We start from the raw sequence: 20146 nt of genomic DNA on the forward strand, positions 1-20146 counted from the left end.
TTTTCAATTGGGTTATTTATTACATGTTATAATTATTGTGTTGTAGTTCCATTGCATTATAACTTTCTTCTTATTTTAATACTACTACTATGAAGTTTTATATCTTAGAAAGGAAAAGAGAGATAACATACATTTAGAGCACCCACAATGTGTGAAGTACTAGGCATATATTGTGCATAATGAGTGACTATGATCCTGGGCTCTAGAATGAGCCCTGAATGCCACTTTAATAGTTACTAAAGCACTTAAATCAGTACCAACCAAAAGCAAATTGTAAAGCAAAACAAATGAAAGCTACATCTTTCTATTCATTCATTCATTCATTCATTCATTCATTCATTGTTTCTATTTATCTTCCTCAGATATCTCTGTTAAATCTAATTTCTTCTAATACTCTTTAGGCGAGGGTTCTTAAATTTGAATATGCATACGAATCATCTGGAAATCTTAAAATGCTAATTATAGGCAGGTCTGAGGTAGGCTTGAGATTCTATTTTCAAAGAAGTTCACTGGTTATACTATATTGCTAATCAATAAATCAGACTTTGATTAGCAAAGCTTTAGCCTATGAACTGATTACTAAAATTTTAACTACAAAAAGCTAACCGCAACTGAAGCATTAGAAACTTTTGCATTTTTACAGAGTCATAACTGCTTAAGAATGCAAAGAGTGAGCCTGTGGTGGGAAGGAGGATTAATCATCTGGAGTAGGGGCCTTGTCCAATACCCAGGTAAGAGGCGGCCTGCCCATTCAGGAAGATACCCCACTTAGCCACTTTCTCTCATGGGGGTGTTCCTAGTCTGATAATTTAGGTACATTTTTGTGACTAGAAGTGTAGTTTGGGGACTTGAAGTTTTAGTTGAAGATTTCCTTCCAGCATTGATTTATAATGAAAATAGACAGGTAGTAGAAAGAAATTGCATTTACACTATCAGTTGAATCTGTATCTTTTTCTGCTTTGCTAAATAAAGTCATACGGAATTATAACATAATTTTGATAGAAATCAACCTTACTGAAAATGAATGAACCTTGAAAACTTTACACAAAATAAAAGAAGCCAGTCACAAAAAGACCACATTACATAATTCCAATTATATAAAATGTCTGGAATAGCCAATCTGTAGGGATGGAAAGTAGATTCATGGTTGTCTTGGCAGTGAGGGGTGGGTGGGACTGACTACTTAATGGGTATTAAGTTTCCTTTTTGGGTGACAAAAATATTCTAAAATTAGATTTTGGTGATGATTACACAACTGTGCGACTATACTAAAAACCATTGAAATGTACATTTTAAATGGATGAATTATATGGTATATGAATTTTATCTCAACAGAGCTATTAAAATGTAATGCAGAAATTTTAGAGAAAAATTATACAGCCTGAAAGAATGGGGACCATACAAAAAGGCACCAGAATATCTTAATGTGCGAAGTCTTTGAGGGGGTTCAGATCTGCAGATATGGCATGTTTTCCTGACACATTCTAAGCTTCTGTGTATCATGTCCAAAGCTTAAATTCTGGTCAGGTGAGCTGAGAGGTTACTGTTTGGATCAGGAGAGAAGCAGTATAGCACAGTGAGTGACAGAGCTCTCAACTGAGGATCAAGTCAATTAATATGGTCAGTACAAAGTTATCTATTCAAAGCATAAACTATTATTTTGTTTCATTATTTGTTCTGATTCCAAATGGAGTTCACAAGGGACTATTGCCTATTCACAAGATTGGGGCAGACTTGCTACTGTTTAGGTAAAAAACTCATGACTACCCTCTCTCTAAAAAATTAAAAATAAGAGAAAGAGAGAGAGAAACCATATTTTATAATTCTAAGCATTCTGTCATTTGTGCCTTTGGAGAGGAAACTAAAGCGATTATTAAAAAATAACTTACACAGGGTCCGAGGCTTCTTGGTAAACAAAATTCTCTACTGCAACATTTAGATGATTTAGTAAAGAATGAACTGAAACAATACTGAGTGCATTTCCTTGAAATCAGAAATAAGTTCCAAAATAACTGGGAAGCATTTCTGAAGCAGTGATTGGATAAGTGTTTACAATTTGAAAATGGGATATGGTAGGATAGAATAACTTCAATTATGAATAATACGCGCACCTTCACAAGGTGTATATGAAAGTACACTTTTCTGTAATAAGAAAACCACTCCACAACCTCTATACATTACACATCGGTTTACATGTTTGGTGCATGCCTTTCTGTTCACTGCTCAAACAGTTGTCAACGGCTGCAGAAAACTGATTTGACTTATGGCAACTGCAGAAACTACAGCACGTAACACCAGAGTAACAACTTTTTAAGGAGTTATTTAAGTATAAAGTGTTTTACACTTGCGTTGTGTGTGTGTTGTGTGCTCATATACCTACATTATACTTCCATAGGTTATGCCCATATAGTGAATGCATTATAAAATTAGTTTTGAATCATTTAATGTTGCTTTAATCGTATATGTAGTAATGCTTGGGCTTTATATAGTAACATATTCTGTTTCTTTTTGCACTTTCCAAATACTTTTTTTGTGTCTTGTGGGTATAAGCTGTGTTATAGCAATAAACAGAAGAGTCTCTGGGGAGTAATCACTCTTTTATGTATAAGACTACAGATGTGAAGGTAGATCCCCAGGTTGGAGTCCCATCCAGCTTATTTATTTATCATCTAAATGCCCATGTAGATGTCATTCAACTTCTCCAGTCCTCAGTTTCCTCACTAATAAACTGAGTCTCACAGTAGTTATCTCACAAAACAACCAAATGACAAATGTATGTGAATGATAAAGTACCACCAAATGTTAGCTAATATTTTTCCTTTTCCATGCCTGAGAAATCGTATGACTCACATTCTCCAAACCTGAAGGGAAAAAGAGGATTTAATGCATGTTTATTGATTGCTGACAGGATCTTAGGCCTTGTACAAAGAAGCATATGCAAATGTATTGATAGATGGATGTATCAGTCAAAGAGAAGTATTGAGACCTGGGACAACTAATATTTGCCTACTCTTCAAAGCACAGTAAATTTAAATCTGAGTCCCAAATTGTAGTCAGCATGTCTAGGAACCTGCAGCACATGTTCTCTTCTATTATTGAAGAAGACAGCTGCCTAGTCAATGTAAATTTTATTGTAAGATTGTTTAATAGAATTCACAATTATGGGAGGACAAACACACTTGAGACACTAATGGAAGGTCTGAATTTGATATGTGGAGACAAAGAGTCCTGTCAGACTTAGCATCAGCTATTGTTTCACAGAGAAAGGTGGGCAATAAAAGATAGTGACTATTAACGAAACAGAACACCCACTGATCCTTTGCTATTTCTGCTAACCATGATAATAAAAAATAGGAGTGGAATAAGCACCTAAATTTTTAGCATAGTAACGAAATACTCGATGTGTGTTTTATCCCAATGTGCTCTACCTTTCTGCACTAACTTTTTTGATACCTGGGATCCTTTAACTCTTGAAACTCTCCTAATTGTAATATTAAAATAATCTTAGTCCTTTTCATATCACTGAGCAATTCTTTGTTTCCTTCAATAATTCCTTATTTAATAATTCCTTAAGTCTCTGGGGAGATTCTCTTAGGTTCGGTCCTATGACCATCCATTATGCCCAATATACAACTTTAAGCTGTTATTATGGTTTTAAATATTACCTCTCTATATATAATTTCTAAAAATTTACGTTAAGCCCAAATGTGTCCATTAAATGACGTTTGTATGTTTCTAAATGATTAATGAACATTTCCACTTGAAAATTTGGATGTCATCAGAAAATCAACATGTGTGGAGCTAATTGATTTTTCCTCCAAATTGAATCCTTTACCCAAGCTTTTATCTTTGTTTGTTTAATCATCATGTAATCACACTAGAATTCATGCTAAATCATGCAGTCAAAGTAAAGTAATCCTTTTAAACATGTTACTTATCAAATCTCCAATTATTCTCTTGCTGAAATATTTTCTCAATTAGTCCCTGTTTCCTATGGGGGAAAAATCACATTGGTTATTCTAATTTTCTTTAAAGAGTGAGAAATTCTGTGTTCTACTAATCTCTTAATCTGCCATGCCATCTACTCTTGTGTGTTATATATTGTAAACCACAGAAATTGTGTTATACGTTGTAAACCACAGTAATTGCTTCTTGCATTAAATTAAACGCCTTAGACTTCTACTCTCCAAGTTTCTTTAGTCTGGTCTATTCTTAACACCTAATTTTACCTAGAGGGACTCTTCACAATTTGTTTCATGTTATCATTTTACTCACTGTCCCTTACTGTGCTTAGCTCATTCTTTCCTTCCTATTTTTGGGCCAGATCCCTCTTATTTTTGCTGTCTAGTTCTCATCATTCTTTAGACTAGTTCAATTTTAAATCCCCTCTCATAACTCCTTCCCTAACTCTTTGAGTCCACATTAATCTCTGATATGGTTTGGCTCTGTGTTCCCACCCAAATATCATCTTGAATTGTACTCCCATAATCCCCATGTGTTGTGGGAGGGACAAAGTGGGAGATAATTGAATCATAGGGGTGGTTTCCCCCATACTGTTCTCATGGCAGTGAATAAGTCTCAGGAAATCTGGTGGTTTGATCAGGGGTTTCTGCTTTTGTGTCTCATTTATTCTTTCTTTGCCTGCTGCCATCCATGTAAGACGTGACTTGCTTCTCCTTGCCTTCTGCCATGATTGTGAGCCTTCTCCAGCCATGTGGAACTGTAAGTCCAGTTAAATCTCGTTCTTTTGTAAATTGCCCAGTCTCGGGTATGTCTTTATAAGCAGTGTGAAAATGGACTAATACAATCTCTATCCTCACTGAACTCTTAAGTCTTCTATTTTGTGTTCTCTGAGATTTTCTCTATATTATTATGTTTCTAATTATAGATAATCCCTAACTTACGATGGTTCAGCTTACAATTTTTTGACTTTACAATGGTGTGAAAGTGATACATATGAGTGGAAACTATACTTTGAGTACCCATACGACCATTCTGCTTTTCATTTTTAGTACAGTATTCAATAAATTACATAAGATATTCAGCATTTTCTTACAAAAGAGGTATTCTGTTAGATGATTTTGCCCAACTGTAGAATAGTGTAAGAGTTCTGAGCACATTTAATGTCAGCTAGGCTAAGCTATGATGTTCAGTAGGGTAGGTGTGTTAAATGCACTTTCCATTATGATATTTGCCACTCATGATAAATTTACTCAGATATAACCCCATCATAAGTTGAGGAACATCTGTATTCCCAATTATCAAACCTACTCTCATCCTTCCTACTCCTTACTTTTAACTATATTGCTGTTTTACATTTGAATTGCTTATATATTTTTTCTGCATATTTATTTTGTGTGCCCAGTTGCATTACAGAATATTTAGGGGAAAAATCTATGTCTTATTTTGTTGTATCATTCCTATATTTCTATATTCTAACCATTTATAGACAAAGTAGGGGCTGAAAAAATGTTAAATGAATTCACACGTATGGGTAAAGATATATTGACAGTGACTATTTACTACAATTATAGGTGACCCTTGAACAACACAGGTTTGAACTATGTAAGTTCACATATACATGGATTTTCTTTCATCTCTGCCTCCCCTGAGACAGCAAAACCTACCCCTCCTCTTCCTCCTCCTCCTTTGCCTATTCAATGTGAAGGCAATGGTGATGAAGACCTTTATGATTATCCACTTCCACTTAATAAATAGTAAATATGTTTTCTATTCCTTATGATTTTCTTTATAACATTTTCTTTTCACTAGCTTACTTTAAGAATATAGTATATAATACATGTAACATTAAAAATACATGATAATGGACTGTTTATATTATCAATAAGGCTTCCAATCAGCAGTAGGCTATAAATAGTTAAGTTTTAGGGTAGTCAAAATGTATATATAGATTTTCAACTGTACAGGGGATCAGTGCTCCTAACTCCCACATTGGTCAAAAGTCAATGGTAATAGTTTTCAAAGAAATACTCCAACAAAAACATTCATTTTGAATATAATTATTTTAGATAGTTTTGGATACCCTTTTCTTTATTATTTGATCAATAATTTAATTAGTTCCCCATATAAGAAGAGAATAAAGGCTAATGTATCTATACTTGCTTTTTGCAGTGTTAGCTATTGACTATAAAAGTCATCAAATATCAGCTAATGAGGGAAATTAGAAAACCCATGAAGAATTGCAAGGCAAGAGTAGAGATCTATTTGGAATACTTTGGTGAAGTTTGCCCTAAGTCTGGTAAAATCAATATAATACCTTCTTCCATATTATGATTTAGAAAGAAAGAAAACAGAGCTATTTGAATAGGAGATGAAGAAACTAAGCTCTTAACCACTTTGCTTTAGAAGCCATTGTAATGCTATCATTCACAAATGTAATCAAAACAACATTAGGAAAAAAAGGATTTTGTTTTGAAGACATAGTCTGTAATTTTCCTGGCATTAAGAGGTTGATCATGTTTTACTAGAAGTTAGTGTCTAACTCATAAATTATTTCACCCAGATCCCTTAATGTTTACCACTCATTTACTTTATCACTGGCCTCAGTTTCTTCCTTTCTTTTTTGGAAAACATTTATATTTAGGTGAATCTAATGGAATTTCCCCTTTCCTCATAAGTAACACAAACTCACTTATATTTACAATGAATCTCACTAAAAGGATTTATTTTCCAGGAAATAAGGTGATATGGAAAGGAGTGGAAATGTCAACATGAAGGAAACTATTTTGCTCTCAACGAGATATTTTAATTTGTATTGAATGTAAGAGCCCTTTGAAGTGACACTGTTAAGAGAGATGGATCACATCTGTTTTACAGGCTTCATGTATAATTTTATATGCAGCTCTATTTGTTCACAGTTTGTGTGCGTATATGTGTGTGTATTAGTGAAGAAGGTATAATTGAATTGCAACATAACTAAAAGGGGGAAACATAACTATTTAATAATAAGGATGTCAGACTTCTCATCTTTTACATTGTTGAGCTATTGGTGTTTCCACAATTGATAGAGTGTGACAATCATGGGATTTTGAGTAAAATGATCAGGATTCCAAACATGGCTCTCTTCCTCAATAGCTTTGTAATTTGTCAAGACAATTACTATATAAGAGTCTTAGTTTTATATCTATCAAATGGCAGTGGCAATAAAAACTATTCCATGAGGATTTGTGAAGTTAGCCAAATCATGCAAATGGAAGTCCTTCCCATAATAGGATATATAAAATTAATACTTTAAATTTAAGACAAGATCCAGAGTCCTTCCTATGACCTTTAAAACACTGTGTGATTTGGCTTGGAACCATTCATCACCAGACCTTGTCTTCATCATTCTTCCTCCGCTCACTCCACTCTAACAACTCTGGCTCAATCATGTCCCTCAAACACACCCAGCCTTTTTAGGCCTCAGGGTCCTTGCAAGTGCCATTCCTTAAGCTTGAAATTCTTTTCTCTCCTTTTACATGGCTGACATTCTCAATACATTTAAATCTCTTTTCCTATATGACCTCCTTTCAGAGATATTTACTGTACAGCTTATTTTAAATAGTGCCCCCTTCTCTCTCGTTGTTTTCATTTTACCTCACTTTATTATTTTTATGGTACTCACTACTAATGAAAATTATATAATATTTTCTTGTCTTTATTGTCTATTTTATTCTTTACAGCTAAACTCTATAAAATGAAAATTTTGCCTGACTTTCTTGCTACTGTCATCCCAGCACCTAGAACAGTATCCGGTGCATAATAGGTGATGAATAAATATTCATTCAAGTAGTACATAAGTAGATGAATGAGTGAATGATTTTTCATTTTGTCCTTACTCTGCATTAAGCAAACTACAAAGTGATTTATATAAATTATCTAACTTAATCATTATAATAGGCTTACTAATATTCCTATTTTATAAGTGAAGAAAAGAGGGAGGTCATGAGATTCAGTAACTTCCCCAAGGTTAAAATAGCAAGTTGTGGAAACTGAGCTGCTATAAAGCCTCTGTATATCTAGCTACCTTTATGTTAATTGATGATTAAATACATTGTTAGAAAATTGACTGAATTGACTATCCAAAGCTCATTTATACAGCTAAATTTTACCCCAATAAGAAATGAATGTGTTCAGTAGCTAAAAAATAAACCAACTTGTAAAGTCTCAAAGACAGTATTTCAAAACAGTTAAGAACAACAACCAAAAAGGTAAATAACCTTTGTTTTCACAGGTGCCAAAGGCATGACTTACCTCTAGGTGGCCAGCTATTGTAGCAATATGGAGGGCAGTGAGGCCACCGTATCCAACCTGCTGTATATCAGCTCCACTGTGAAGCAGAGAAGTGATCAATTCTGCATTATCCTGTAAGGAAACATATCTTTAGTGTTACTTTTCTGCTAATAACAGGTTCAAAAGCTGTGCAACAGGATGTATTGATTTTCTGCCTATCAGCCAGTTCAGGTGCTCAAAGGAAACTTAAGTGTGATTTCTAGCATAAGAGCACATTAGACACCAGAGAATAGTTCTCAGATGGTGGAAAGTAGGACCAAATGACAGAGGTGTTCAGTTCTAATCAATCCTCTACCGCTTGAACAAGAAAGACAGAAAGGACATTACCTATGGTGAGACTCTTGCAACCACAAACTCAGTTTTACAGGTAGGTTACTGCAATGAATATGCTTTTCCAGCAACTAGAATTAACTCCCAGTGAGGCCAGGAATTTACAGTAACAGTTTAAAGGTTTATTTTTTTCTTTTAGAGATGAGGATGAAATATGCCATTTAAGAAAAGAGTATGAACCCAGTACTGAACAAAGTACATGCAGCCCAGTAGGCTGTTTCATGATAGTTCAGTAATTTCTTCTTACCTAATAAATAATATCATTAAATCTAGGCACAATTAATTCATAATGTCTTTCTTAACTTGACTCATTTTACCAGTGAATATGTTAGAACCATTATTTGAGCCTCCAAATTTGAAAAATTTGTGCAACAATTAAAGTAATTCTTACTTTTTTATAATATTATTTGTATTGTATTTCTCTGCCTTTGGAGATACATGAAATAATATTTATAATATTAATAGCAATTAACAGTCATTGAATTTTTATTTTGAAATTCAATATGTAATTTTGTTTTGTATTTAATCTTTGTTATACAAAGATTTCCATGTTTAAGCCTCAAAGTAGGAATTTAAACCACAACTTCTATAATATTTGGTTTATCAACACACCAAGTAGCAATAAAGTCAAGTCATAAGATAGGCCAGTACATTTATGACTTACATACATATAATATCAAATACTGTTTGTTAAGAAAATTTTACCATTAAAAGGCAAAGTTTGATTTCTTAATGCTGTCACACCTGCATAAAGGCCTACAAGAAATTCTAAAAAATGAAAAAGCTTTGGTAAAGAGCTATAAATAGTAAAATTAATGTTATAGTCTCCAAATCTTCCCGTTTTTCTACCTGCTCTCCCAAGAAAGTGAAATAAATATTGCGTCTTCAACCTTTCTTCTTGCATTGGCTCTATATGCTTGAACTATAAACTTATGTTTTCTCCGTTTTAAAAAAAAAAGTTTTGTTTTTTTTTCCCACTGAAGCTAAGCTGATTTTATCTCTATTATTCCCTCATTTTCCAGCCTTCTGAAAAAAGATACTGAATCTGTAGACAGTTCCAGTCTCATTTCTTTAGCAATCTTTAGGTAGGTATACCCAAGTTCCACATAAATCTCAAATGAGTTCACCATACTTATTCTACATTGAATTTTGCTTTTCTCACACTACTCCTCACTAAGGCAGATTTATTTCCCACATCTCTTTTCATCGTATTACCAGGTGAAGTCACCATGACTGTTTCTTCCACCTGAGGCATTAAGGACCTCACCAGTCTCCTGAAATCACTTCTTCAATTTCTAAAGGTAAACTATCAAATCCAGTGTCCTTGTAGTCATTCTCTCTAAGATTAGATCATCTCCTTCTTCTCAAAATTCTTATCTCCTTTGCTTTCCTAAAACTATACATTCCTTGATTCCTTTTTGTTGCCTATTCTTTGTTTCTGACTGTCTTCTAAAAGTGTATGATTTGGAAATTTAGCCCTAAGCTGCTTTCCCATTCCTAAATGCCACTTTGGTAATTATTATACAATCTGATAAATGCATCTTTGGTCCTGACTTCTCTGCTAAGTCTGAGTCCCATATATTTTGCCTATCCATGGCATCTCAAATGCAAAATTTGAAATTGTTCTTGTAATTATCATTTATAATTTTCCCAGGCTGACTTGTCATCTAACATTCCTTATTTATATGAATGACACTTTTTTATTCCAAGGGACCTAGAGTCCCTTCAGCTCAGTTTCAGAATTCTACTGGTTTTAACTGACTTATACTTCTCACATTTCTTCTTATTTCTAGCATCATCCTCTGTATTACGCGGTTCCTAACTGGTCTCCTCAACTAATACTTTTTCCCATTGCAGTCCATCCTCCATACAATTAGATACATTTTCCTACACCCAGTTTTGATTATGCATTTCTCTTTTCAATATACCCTTTATATGCTAAACAAATATTGATTGAGCATATCTGGTGTTTCAAACTCTTTTCTGAGCAGTGGTGACACTGCAGTGAGTAAAGATAGTGAAATCCCTGCTCTCACAGAGCTTATATTTTACTATGTTTATATGAATGGAGAGACAAAAAGTAAACAAACAAGAAATTGCTATACAGTAGCTTAAAGTACCAACTGATATGAGATAAAAATAGACAAATGATTAGATGGCTATTTTAAACTGGTTAATCAGGGAAAGCTTCACTGCAGAGGTGACCTTTGAGATAAATGGTAGATGGCAAAAAGTCACAACTTCAAGGATAAGTATTAAAATATGAAACATAGCTAATGCAAAAGTCATAAGACAGATATAAGCTTCTTGTGTTTGAAGACCAGCAATAAGGCCAATGTTGAGTAAATGATTAAACAAAGGAAAAGAAATTTTCAAGATGAGGTCAAAGATGTATAATCTTGCAGGGCCTTCTAGGCCATGGTATGGGGTATTTGGATTTTTTTCCAAGTGCAATAAGTAGTAGGGAAATTAATGATAGAGAGATAGGGAAGAACCAGGAAGAAGCAGATTTTGAGGCAGAAGTAAAATGTTTCGTTTTCACATGTTAAATTTGAGCTGCATATAAGGCAGGGTTAAGATGCAGGTCATAGAATTAGCCTCCCTAATTAGAATTTCAGCTCTCACAATGACTATGTGCACTGGAGCAGTTCTGTCACTCCTTTTTGCTAATTTCCTTGATTATATAAAAAAAGAGTAATTGTAACCACCTTAAAATTGTTCTGATAATACCTATAGTACCTTCCAAATAAAATATTGATTTGATTTAATCACTTAGCTTCTCTTTCTCCTTTCCCTTTACCTCTTCCTCCTAACTCCACTCCCTCTGCTTCACGAGTTAGGCACTGCAACAAACAAAGGAATAAAACATGGAAAAAGGCTGTACCAATACTGGAAGCGAGAAAATGTCTACTAGTTTAGCCATGGATAGGCTGCCAGAAACTGAGAATTCCTCCTCCAGAGAAAACAGTTCACAGGAGTTAACTCTCACTTTACCAATAATCTTGGTGAGGGCTAAAGGCATGATTAGTCTTGAGATAAATAGGAAAAACACTGCCTTAAAACATTTTCCATTTAGATGGTCAGAAATTTCAATGCAGAGTAGTAGGGAAGGTCTTTTTAAGCATAAAGTTATATTTTAAAATAGAGAGAAAATATGATAGATTTGAGCAAATTAAAGTGCTAAAAACACAATAAGGCAAGTGACGAGTTGGAGAAATATTCACAACATATAAAACTGACAAATTGTTTACATATTTAATACATAAATAACTTGTATAAATCAGTAGAAAGATGGATACTGTTTTATTCAACAAATATTTATTAATGAATGTCTATTTTATGACAAGCACTGTACTAGGCTAAATTAAAATAAATTTTATGTAAATCACAGAGCATGTGAAACATTTATCTATTAGGCAGTTTTAGTAAACACACATTTATCCTTTCTTCAAGTATCTTTGTTTTTTCTCCTTATTCAGTCAATATTTGTGGAAATTTTTTTAAAGTATATTAGGATTCCTTCAGAATGGGCAAATGGTAAGGTCAAAAGTTAAGAGTAATAATTTATCCTTTCATACCTTGGTTGGATTTCTCAAGATTGACCTCTAATTGATCTAAATACTTTTTAACTGAATACTGCCAAAATAAAACTTTTATCTTATGCAGCTATGCTAAAGATAATAAACATAAAGCAGTAATTGCTGCATATAAATTGCTTACTATGAGCCAACTTCCATGCAAAATGTTCTGTCTATATCCTCTCATTTAAGCTTCACAATTTACCTATGACAGAAAATAATTATTAACCCTATTTTATAGCCGATGTCACTCAGGCTCAAAGAATTTAAAGTGCTAACTGAATCTTACTCTGTAAGTGTTGAAGGTAGATGCAAACCCAGGTCTGTTGGACTCCAACGTCTGTACTTCACTTCTGACTTTCCATAGTGGTTTTCCTGATCGAGTCTCAAGGAAAAACTTGAGAGGACATACTTTTGCTGTATTTAACTGATAAGCCTCTTACTCTACTGGAATATTTTGTCCTAATGGAATAATTTTAAGAGTCAGCAATATGGTACACACCTCCTGGAAAAAATTTTCCTGTAAAATGCAAATATTAGGCAAATTTTGAATACTCTAAGTTTGATCTCATTTATTGCTTGCAGTTTACCGTATATAAGAAATATCTAATGGCAATGTTTTTAAAAGAAAGTCTCTTAAGACTTGTTTAGAAAAGAGTCTTGTGGAAACTGACAGGTTTCCTTTATGCACTCTCTAGCCAAATTTAAAGCATTATTATTCAATGTGACACACAGAGGCACCCTATAAGTGTGAGATAAATAAGCTCTTTGTAATGTATTTGTGTGTATCATATTTATTATTTTTAAGCAGAAGAAAATCCATGTGTGGAAGAATGAGGCTTAGACAAAAAAGCGCTCCAGCTATATCCTTGAGAAATAGAATTTGAGGTAGAATAGATCTCCCAAAATGTATGTAAATGGGTAAAAATATTTTGTAATGGTAGTAACTGCAACTCTGTACTAGCCATAAAACTCTAAAACAATACTTACTTAATATCCTGCTTTGTTGTTAGCTCTGTGATTATTGTTATGGATAAAGCCAAGATAAGCAACCACTATATCACAGAGCTCAAATCCTCTACTACCATATTACATCCATTTTTAAAATGTATTTATTAAACAAAAAAATTTCAACTCTATTTCAGTCTAGAAAAGAAACTGATGTATAAAAATGTACTTTCTTCTGATTATGGACAAAATATACCTTCTGGTGGTTTTAAAACATGGTGAGCATTCATCTATACTCAACCCACAGATATTTGCTATCTATGCCCCTTCCCCTTGAACCTGGGTGGATTGTGATCAATAGCGTGGAGCAGAGTGTTTCTTTTCTAAGGCTAGGACATAGAAGACCACACAGCTTCCTTTCTGTTTGCTGAAAAACACGCTCTGGGAGCCCTGATCTATAACGTAACAAATCTGACTAACCTGTGTCAGCCATGGTATAAGAAAATGCAGGCCACATGGAGAAGGTACATTGCACATGAAGGCTCTCCAATCAACTGTTCTAGCTAAGTCCAGCCTTACAGTTATTCCAGTCAGTGTGTTAAGCCTCCAGAGAATTCCAAGCTACCAGCTGATGAATAAACCCATTCATTCACATTTTCTCAGCTGAGGCTCTAAACATTGTGGGACAGAATCAAGCCATCCACACGGCATCCTGTCTGAATTTTTGAACTAAGAATCCATGAGAATAATAAAATAGTTGCATTAGACGACCAAGTTTGGGATAGTTTGTTATGCCTCAACAGACAACCAGAATACCTCAGAGAAGAAAATGTAAAAAAACAAAGAAAATGAATAAATAATTCAATAACCCATAGTACTACCATATAATCACTATTATTTATGTGTGTATTTTTCCCTTCCATTCTTTGTCCTATGTACATATGTTTGTGCAACCAGATGGAGCAAAAGCTATCCCAGCAAAGCAAACTCGTGTTTCAATATTGATGGGCACTTCCTACATTTGCGACATGTTTCTTAACCTTTTGAGCTGTCAAGTTTTTGTCTGTAAAATGAAGATACAATTGTATCATTCTTATAGCATTGTTGTGAGGATTAAATCAGATAATGCTGTAATGCATTTAGTACAATGCTTGACACATAATAATTGTTATTATGTACACTATTGATCTAATTCTACATATAGGTAATTTCCTTTTTTCATATATTATAGAATCATGAGAATTTCCTCATATGTGGCAGAAATAGATATGCCACTGAGACCTCCCTTTATGAAGAGTGTGGCAGGATGGTAGTTCACTGGCAGCTTTCTCAGTTATTTCAGGATCCACTGCAGCATTAGAGCTGTGGTCAGTCTCTTCTCAGGGTGGACCTTACTCCCAGTCAATGACTGAGTAAGGTGGTGGTAAAAGAAGGGCCTTGACATTTCTACCCTGTGTGGCACTCCTTTCATAGGCAATTTTTCCTCTGGAGCTCCTCAATGGGCTGGCGGAGATTTTAGCAGCTCTGTATTGGGATCTGATGGCACCTCATAACCAATTCTGTTTCATTCCTTTTCCTTTCACAAGTGTCACCTTTAAATAAACCTCTTGCACTCCTACATTCTTTTCAGAGAACACTTTTTAGAGAACCCAATTGGCATTCCACAGCATAAAATGTGTTTCTTTAATGTAACTTTAAACTGAGGCTGAACTGGGATTTGAAATCAGGTCTTCTGATTTTTAATATTATGCTTTTCTTAATACATCATGTTATTTCTCCCTCCCCACCAATTACCCTTCAGCTGCTAATAATTTGTCTTTCATGTATCAGCCCTGACCTTATATTCCTCATTTGTATAAAAAGGAATATAATACCTACCTTACTTACCTTACAAGATTGTAATAAAGATCAAATGACATAATGTATGTGCAAATGCTTATAAACTCAAGATACTTACAGGTGTAAGCTTATATTCATATTAAATGTATCACCCCCAAGATTGGCCTACCTCTATGAGAATATTCACCTTATGATTTAGTCCACTCTGTCCCAAGAGATGTTTAGTCATAAAATACTTCCATTTCTTTATCTGCAGGGTTACAGAGTTGGGCTAAATTTTTTTCTGTAATATCTTATTCACCTCTAATATTCCCTGAAGTGTCATACCAAACTCCAAGAAGGAGCTGAACTTTGATTGGAAAGAAAACTAATTTTCTGGATATAAAATAGGGACATATAAATAAAAGTTTTTAAAATATGTTTCTTTAAGTATATTTTTTCTTCACCAGCATAGCAATTGTTGAAGTTTATGTGTTTTTATAAAGAAAAAGGTTTTTTTAGAAAAGTAATTTTGGAGGCATTGAAGAATATTATTAAGTTTTCCTTTAGGACAAGGAACTATTCAGGGCTTCAGTATGAAATGTACTTAGTTCCAGGCATTAAAATTTAATGGACTAGAGCTGCCTCGTGCATCATAGACATCCCCAGTAAAAGTATCCATTAATCAGTATGAAAATAACTGCTCAACTCACAAAGGTTCATACCTATATGTCTCTTGTTGAAACAATTCTGGATTTATTTTCACAAAAGATATCAGTTTTTAAGAGTTTCAGTGTGGTGGAAATACTTGACTTTGCTTGAAATTTTGGAAAAAAAAAGAAAAAAGAGAAGTAACATACTCTTAGATTGAGTATCTGTACCCTTGCTTTGGACCTATTTTTTCCCCTCACCTCTACCAACCCTCCTTCTTCTATTTTCTCATTTTCCATAATGTATTTATTCCTGCAGGCTGCTTCCAATTGGCCTTTGAACATCCTTAAATCATCTCTCATTTAATAACATAGAGATGATTTAACAGGAAGAGGATAATAAGAATCTCTACCTATTGCAGTGGGGCAGGGGAAGTAAATACATGCTACTTGAAAAGGCATAATGAATATTCTAATTTTTTAAATTTGTTTTTAGCTATAACATAATATCTATTTTAAAGTTTAAAAATAACATTTAAATAAACTCTGAACTTTTATGTTTATTTAACGAGCAAGAGTTTAAAAAGATAGGACAATGCTGTTTCAGAAACCTTCCTGATCTGGCCATTCCTCAAATATTGCCCAATCTTATACTTTTTGGAAGAGCAATTAATGTTTATTGCCTCCATTTCCCTAACTGTATTTATTTTCAACCCATTTTTATATCCTCTTCTCCCCAAAATTTACTAAAATATCCCTTAAAGAGATATCTGACAATTTCCTAATTTCCTATTCTAATGGCCCAAATAGGACACTATTTTGCCCATTGTCAACCTGATCCTACCTCTTTTGAAACACTTTTCTTCCCCCCAGTTACCAGAGAACTATAACTTCATTCTTCACTTATAAAACATCGATTTATTAATGTATATATATCAAGGTTGTTCTAAGCACTCAGAATAAGACGATAAGCAACTTGGATCTGGTCTCTGCCTTGATGATGCTCATAATTACTATCAGAGATTACAAACAGGCTACAAGAGGAATGGAAATATATATGGCTTAGCCTGTTGAGTATTTATGACTAAAAATCTGCATTAATGGCCAGCATTTAAATATTAGGAAACTTCACATAATTTATGATTCTCTGAAATTTTGGGAAATAATGGGTCTACATTTTTACATGACAATGATTAGCTGAAGCTGAAGAATGACCATTTCCTTTACATGGGGCATATGTTTTCTAAGTTACCACAGTCTTTGCCACTCTCTCATATCTCAAAAAATATTCAGTCTTGAGTTTTACTTCCCATTTATCATTGTCTGTCTTTCATTTACTTCTGTCATCCTTAAAATATGTGAGATTGTGACCGCTAATAGAGAGGAAAATATAAAGATTTAACTAAGTAATAATATACAGTAGCATACACAGCATAATAAGTACTAGGAGCTAAGAGAGTACAATGCAGCAATACCTAACCCAAACTTGGGAGGGATCAGGGAAGGTTTTCCAGGAAATACTACTGTCTGGTGTAAGAATTGAAGCATAAATTGCAAATTACCATCTTCAACTAGGATCCTATTAACTTTTTATTGAGAATGTGTTCATTTAGAAAGAGATTATGAAATATTTCATTACTAAAGGGAAATCTGCATATAAACAAGCTATCTTAATGATTGCTGTAATTTATGAGTAAAAATTTTCTCTAGTTTCTTAAGTGAAAATCTACTATTAAAGTGTTTAAAAGTCATCACTAACTGGAGAATTTAGTTAAATATGCAAAAAGAGGGATTCTTTTTTTTTGAGTTTTTTTTTTTCTTCAAATTATTTCTTATTACTATCTTGTCAAATTCCCATTTAGGGAAAATGCAGTCTTTAATCAGGAAACTTTATTTGTTCAAATATAAAGGTAATTAAGATTTAAAAAATCCATTTAAGTTAATGAATATTGAAATCTGTCCTCTAAATCAGTTGTTCTCAACTGGGAGTGATTTTTGCCTCTCAGGGGTGATATCTGGAGATATTATTGGTACTCACAACTGGGCATGAGGGAAGTGGCTGCTGTCATCTAGAGAACAGAGGACAGGGATGCTGCTAAACATTTTTATAACACAAAGGACAGCCTCCCACAGCAAAGAATTATCCAATCCAAATTGTCAGTAGTGCCAAGGCTGTTGAACCTTGGTCTAAATCGACAGCAGTTAGAAACTATAAAACACTTACTTTGGGTCTTTAGTTTCAGGATAGTTGAAAATTTCAACTTTGCAATCAAATATATGTGCTAAGGAGGAAAAAAAAGTCAGGATAAAGATATTAATACAATGATTCAGGCTACGAATCGCCACTGATAGAAAAGTCAGAGTTTTCTGATGGGCACAGTTATGTAGCAAAAAATACCTAGGTCTGGTAAGCCAGGCAACATAGGTTTAATTCGATTTTTTCCCCACTCATGTCCTTCCCTTTTGTAATACATATATAAAATGAGTTGTTTCTGAATGATAGGAATTAGATCTTGCAAGAAATATATAGGATGGGATAAATGACCATTACCATTCAATATCTGCTTTTATCATATGAAATGTTAAAAATAAGTTAATGAATCAAAATGCTACTTCTTTCTCACTAAAGAAATTTCATTAAGTGGCTTGTCTGTGTATTGAATGAGAGTTACATGTAAGGCTAAATTAGATGGTCTAATAGGATTTTGTTCATTATCTTTCTCAATTAAGATCTTCTAAACTATATCAGAGGTCTCAATTTTTTCCCCAAAGTCTTGTGTTTCATTTTAGGAATACAATTTAGATACCACCTAAAGAAGTATGCCCTATAGAGCGATATAAATGTGACAGGAATCTTGTAATAAAATTCATTAGGGTACAAAAAGAATTAGAAAATCTACTTATATACATTTATATATAAAGATAAATGAAGTTTCATTCATGTTTAACATGTAAATTTACACTGGTGGCTTCAGTTCATATATCAGCTAGTCATGCGTCACATATAGTACCCAAAGTATAATATATACTACAAATTCTACATGGGAAAGGACTGAGAGCTGCCTCTCACTCTTTTTTTTCTTAGCTTTTAGTTACTGGGGATGTGCTATAGCTTATGTGAGCCAAGGTAAGTGGGTTTATAAATTTTAATATCAAATTTTAACTGAATAGACACTTTAACTGAATAGATGAAATTGGCAGGTATCTTTAAAAGAGTGCTGTGAAGAAAATACACAACATATATATTACTAAGGTAAGAAGCAGCAAAGAAAAAGCTGGTACTTTTTTCTACCAATCTGAGCTTCATATAAATCAATTTCCTAATCTAATCATATTTATAATAAACTTGTCAAAATATTTTATATTATCAAAAAGGCTATTTGAAATATAAATGTATAGCTACAAACTTTAACACTGGTTGTTTTCCAAAGAGTAGATTTTGTCTTAAGCTATTAACTGATGGGTTTTTTTTTTGTTAATGTATATAATTTATGAACACATATATGTGTTTGGGAGTGCTAATTTTATAGAGGAAGTGATAAAAGATGTTTGGAGTCCATTGATCTAAGTATAGATGCCATTTCTTTTATATTGTTAGGATTACCTTTTCTCATCTCTTTAGAATGTAATAATCCAGAAAATCCAATCCATTTCTTTTAATTTTTCTATGCAAAATGAAAAACATGTTAGTTTCCAATAAATGTTTGTCAAAGTTAGAGTTCAACAACAATAATGGTTAATTTTTATTAAGTATTAACTATATGCTAGGTATTTTGCTAAGTACTGCATATGATTTGTTTCCTTAAAACTCTAAACTACACAATAAAATAGATAATTCTATCTGCTTCATTTTAGAGGTTAGAAAATTGAGGAGCATAAGGAAAACTCAATTTGCCTAAGTATGCATAATTAGCAAGTCTCATAACTGAGATATGAACAGAAGTATTCTAGCTTCTAAGCTGACAGTCTTTCTTAAGCTACATAATATCAACAAATGTCAAGTATTGTTTCTTCTAATGTTTGGACACTCACTAATTTCCAAACAAGTATTTCTCTAGGATCCTTTACAGGTCACATATACTGAGGAATCAAAGAAAAAGACTTAGTCCCAGTATCCAAAGTTCACAGACCAACATTTGAAATATGCAAATAAATAAATAAGTGCTACAATAAAAGATAACGTAAACTTAGTAACTGAAACCCAAAAGAGAGTGCAATAATTTCTGTCTGCGAGTTCAATAAAACTCAATTTATCTTGGTTTTAAATAAGTAATAATTTTGCATCAGGAAAAGAAATTTAAAAATATTTAAGCAGAAGAAATTATAAAAACAAAAATAAAGACGTGTGGAACTGTTTGGCCTAAAGAATGGAGTTATCTAAAATGGCAATCTTCAAACTTTAATCTACAAATACATCAGCTGAGATTTTTTTAAAAATGTACATTCTGGTTGTGATGCTTAATTTTAGGTGCCAACTTGACTGGGTTAAGGGATGCCTAGACAGCTAGTAAACCATTATTTCTGGGTGTC

The 20146-nt window shown here is 33.4% G+C and overlaps 1 protein-coding gene across 4 annotated transcripts in view; it reads right to left on the reverse strand.

Moving 5' to 3' along the window:
* TNNI3K (TNNI3 interacting kinase) overlaps positions 1–20146 on the reverse strand; it is a 304957-nt gene that overhangs the window by 260626 nt on the left and 24185 nt on the right. For all 4 annotated transcript variants that reach the window (XM_004025984.5, XM_055366048.2, XM_055365994.2 and 1 more), the window contains exon 5: positions 8254–8364. In XM_004025984.5, coding sequence (XP_004026033.5) covers positions 8254–8364 — 111 coding nt within the window. The remainder of the gene's footprint in view (positions 1–8253; positions 8365–20146) is intronic.

The sequence above is a fragment of the Gorilla gorilla genome, chromosome 1 (assembly GCF_029281585.2).
Source record: "Gorilla gorilla gorilla isolate KB3781 chromosome 1, NHGRI_mGorGor1-v2.1_pri, whole genome shotgun sequence".
Taxonomy (NCBI): domain Eukaryota; kingdom Metazoa; phylum Chordata; class Mammalia; order Primates; family Hominidae; genus Gorilla; species Gorilla gorilla.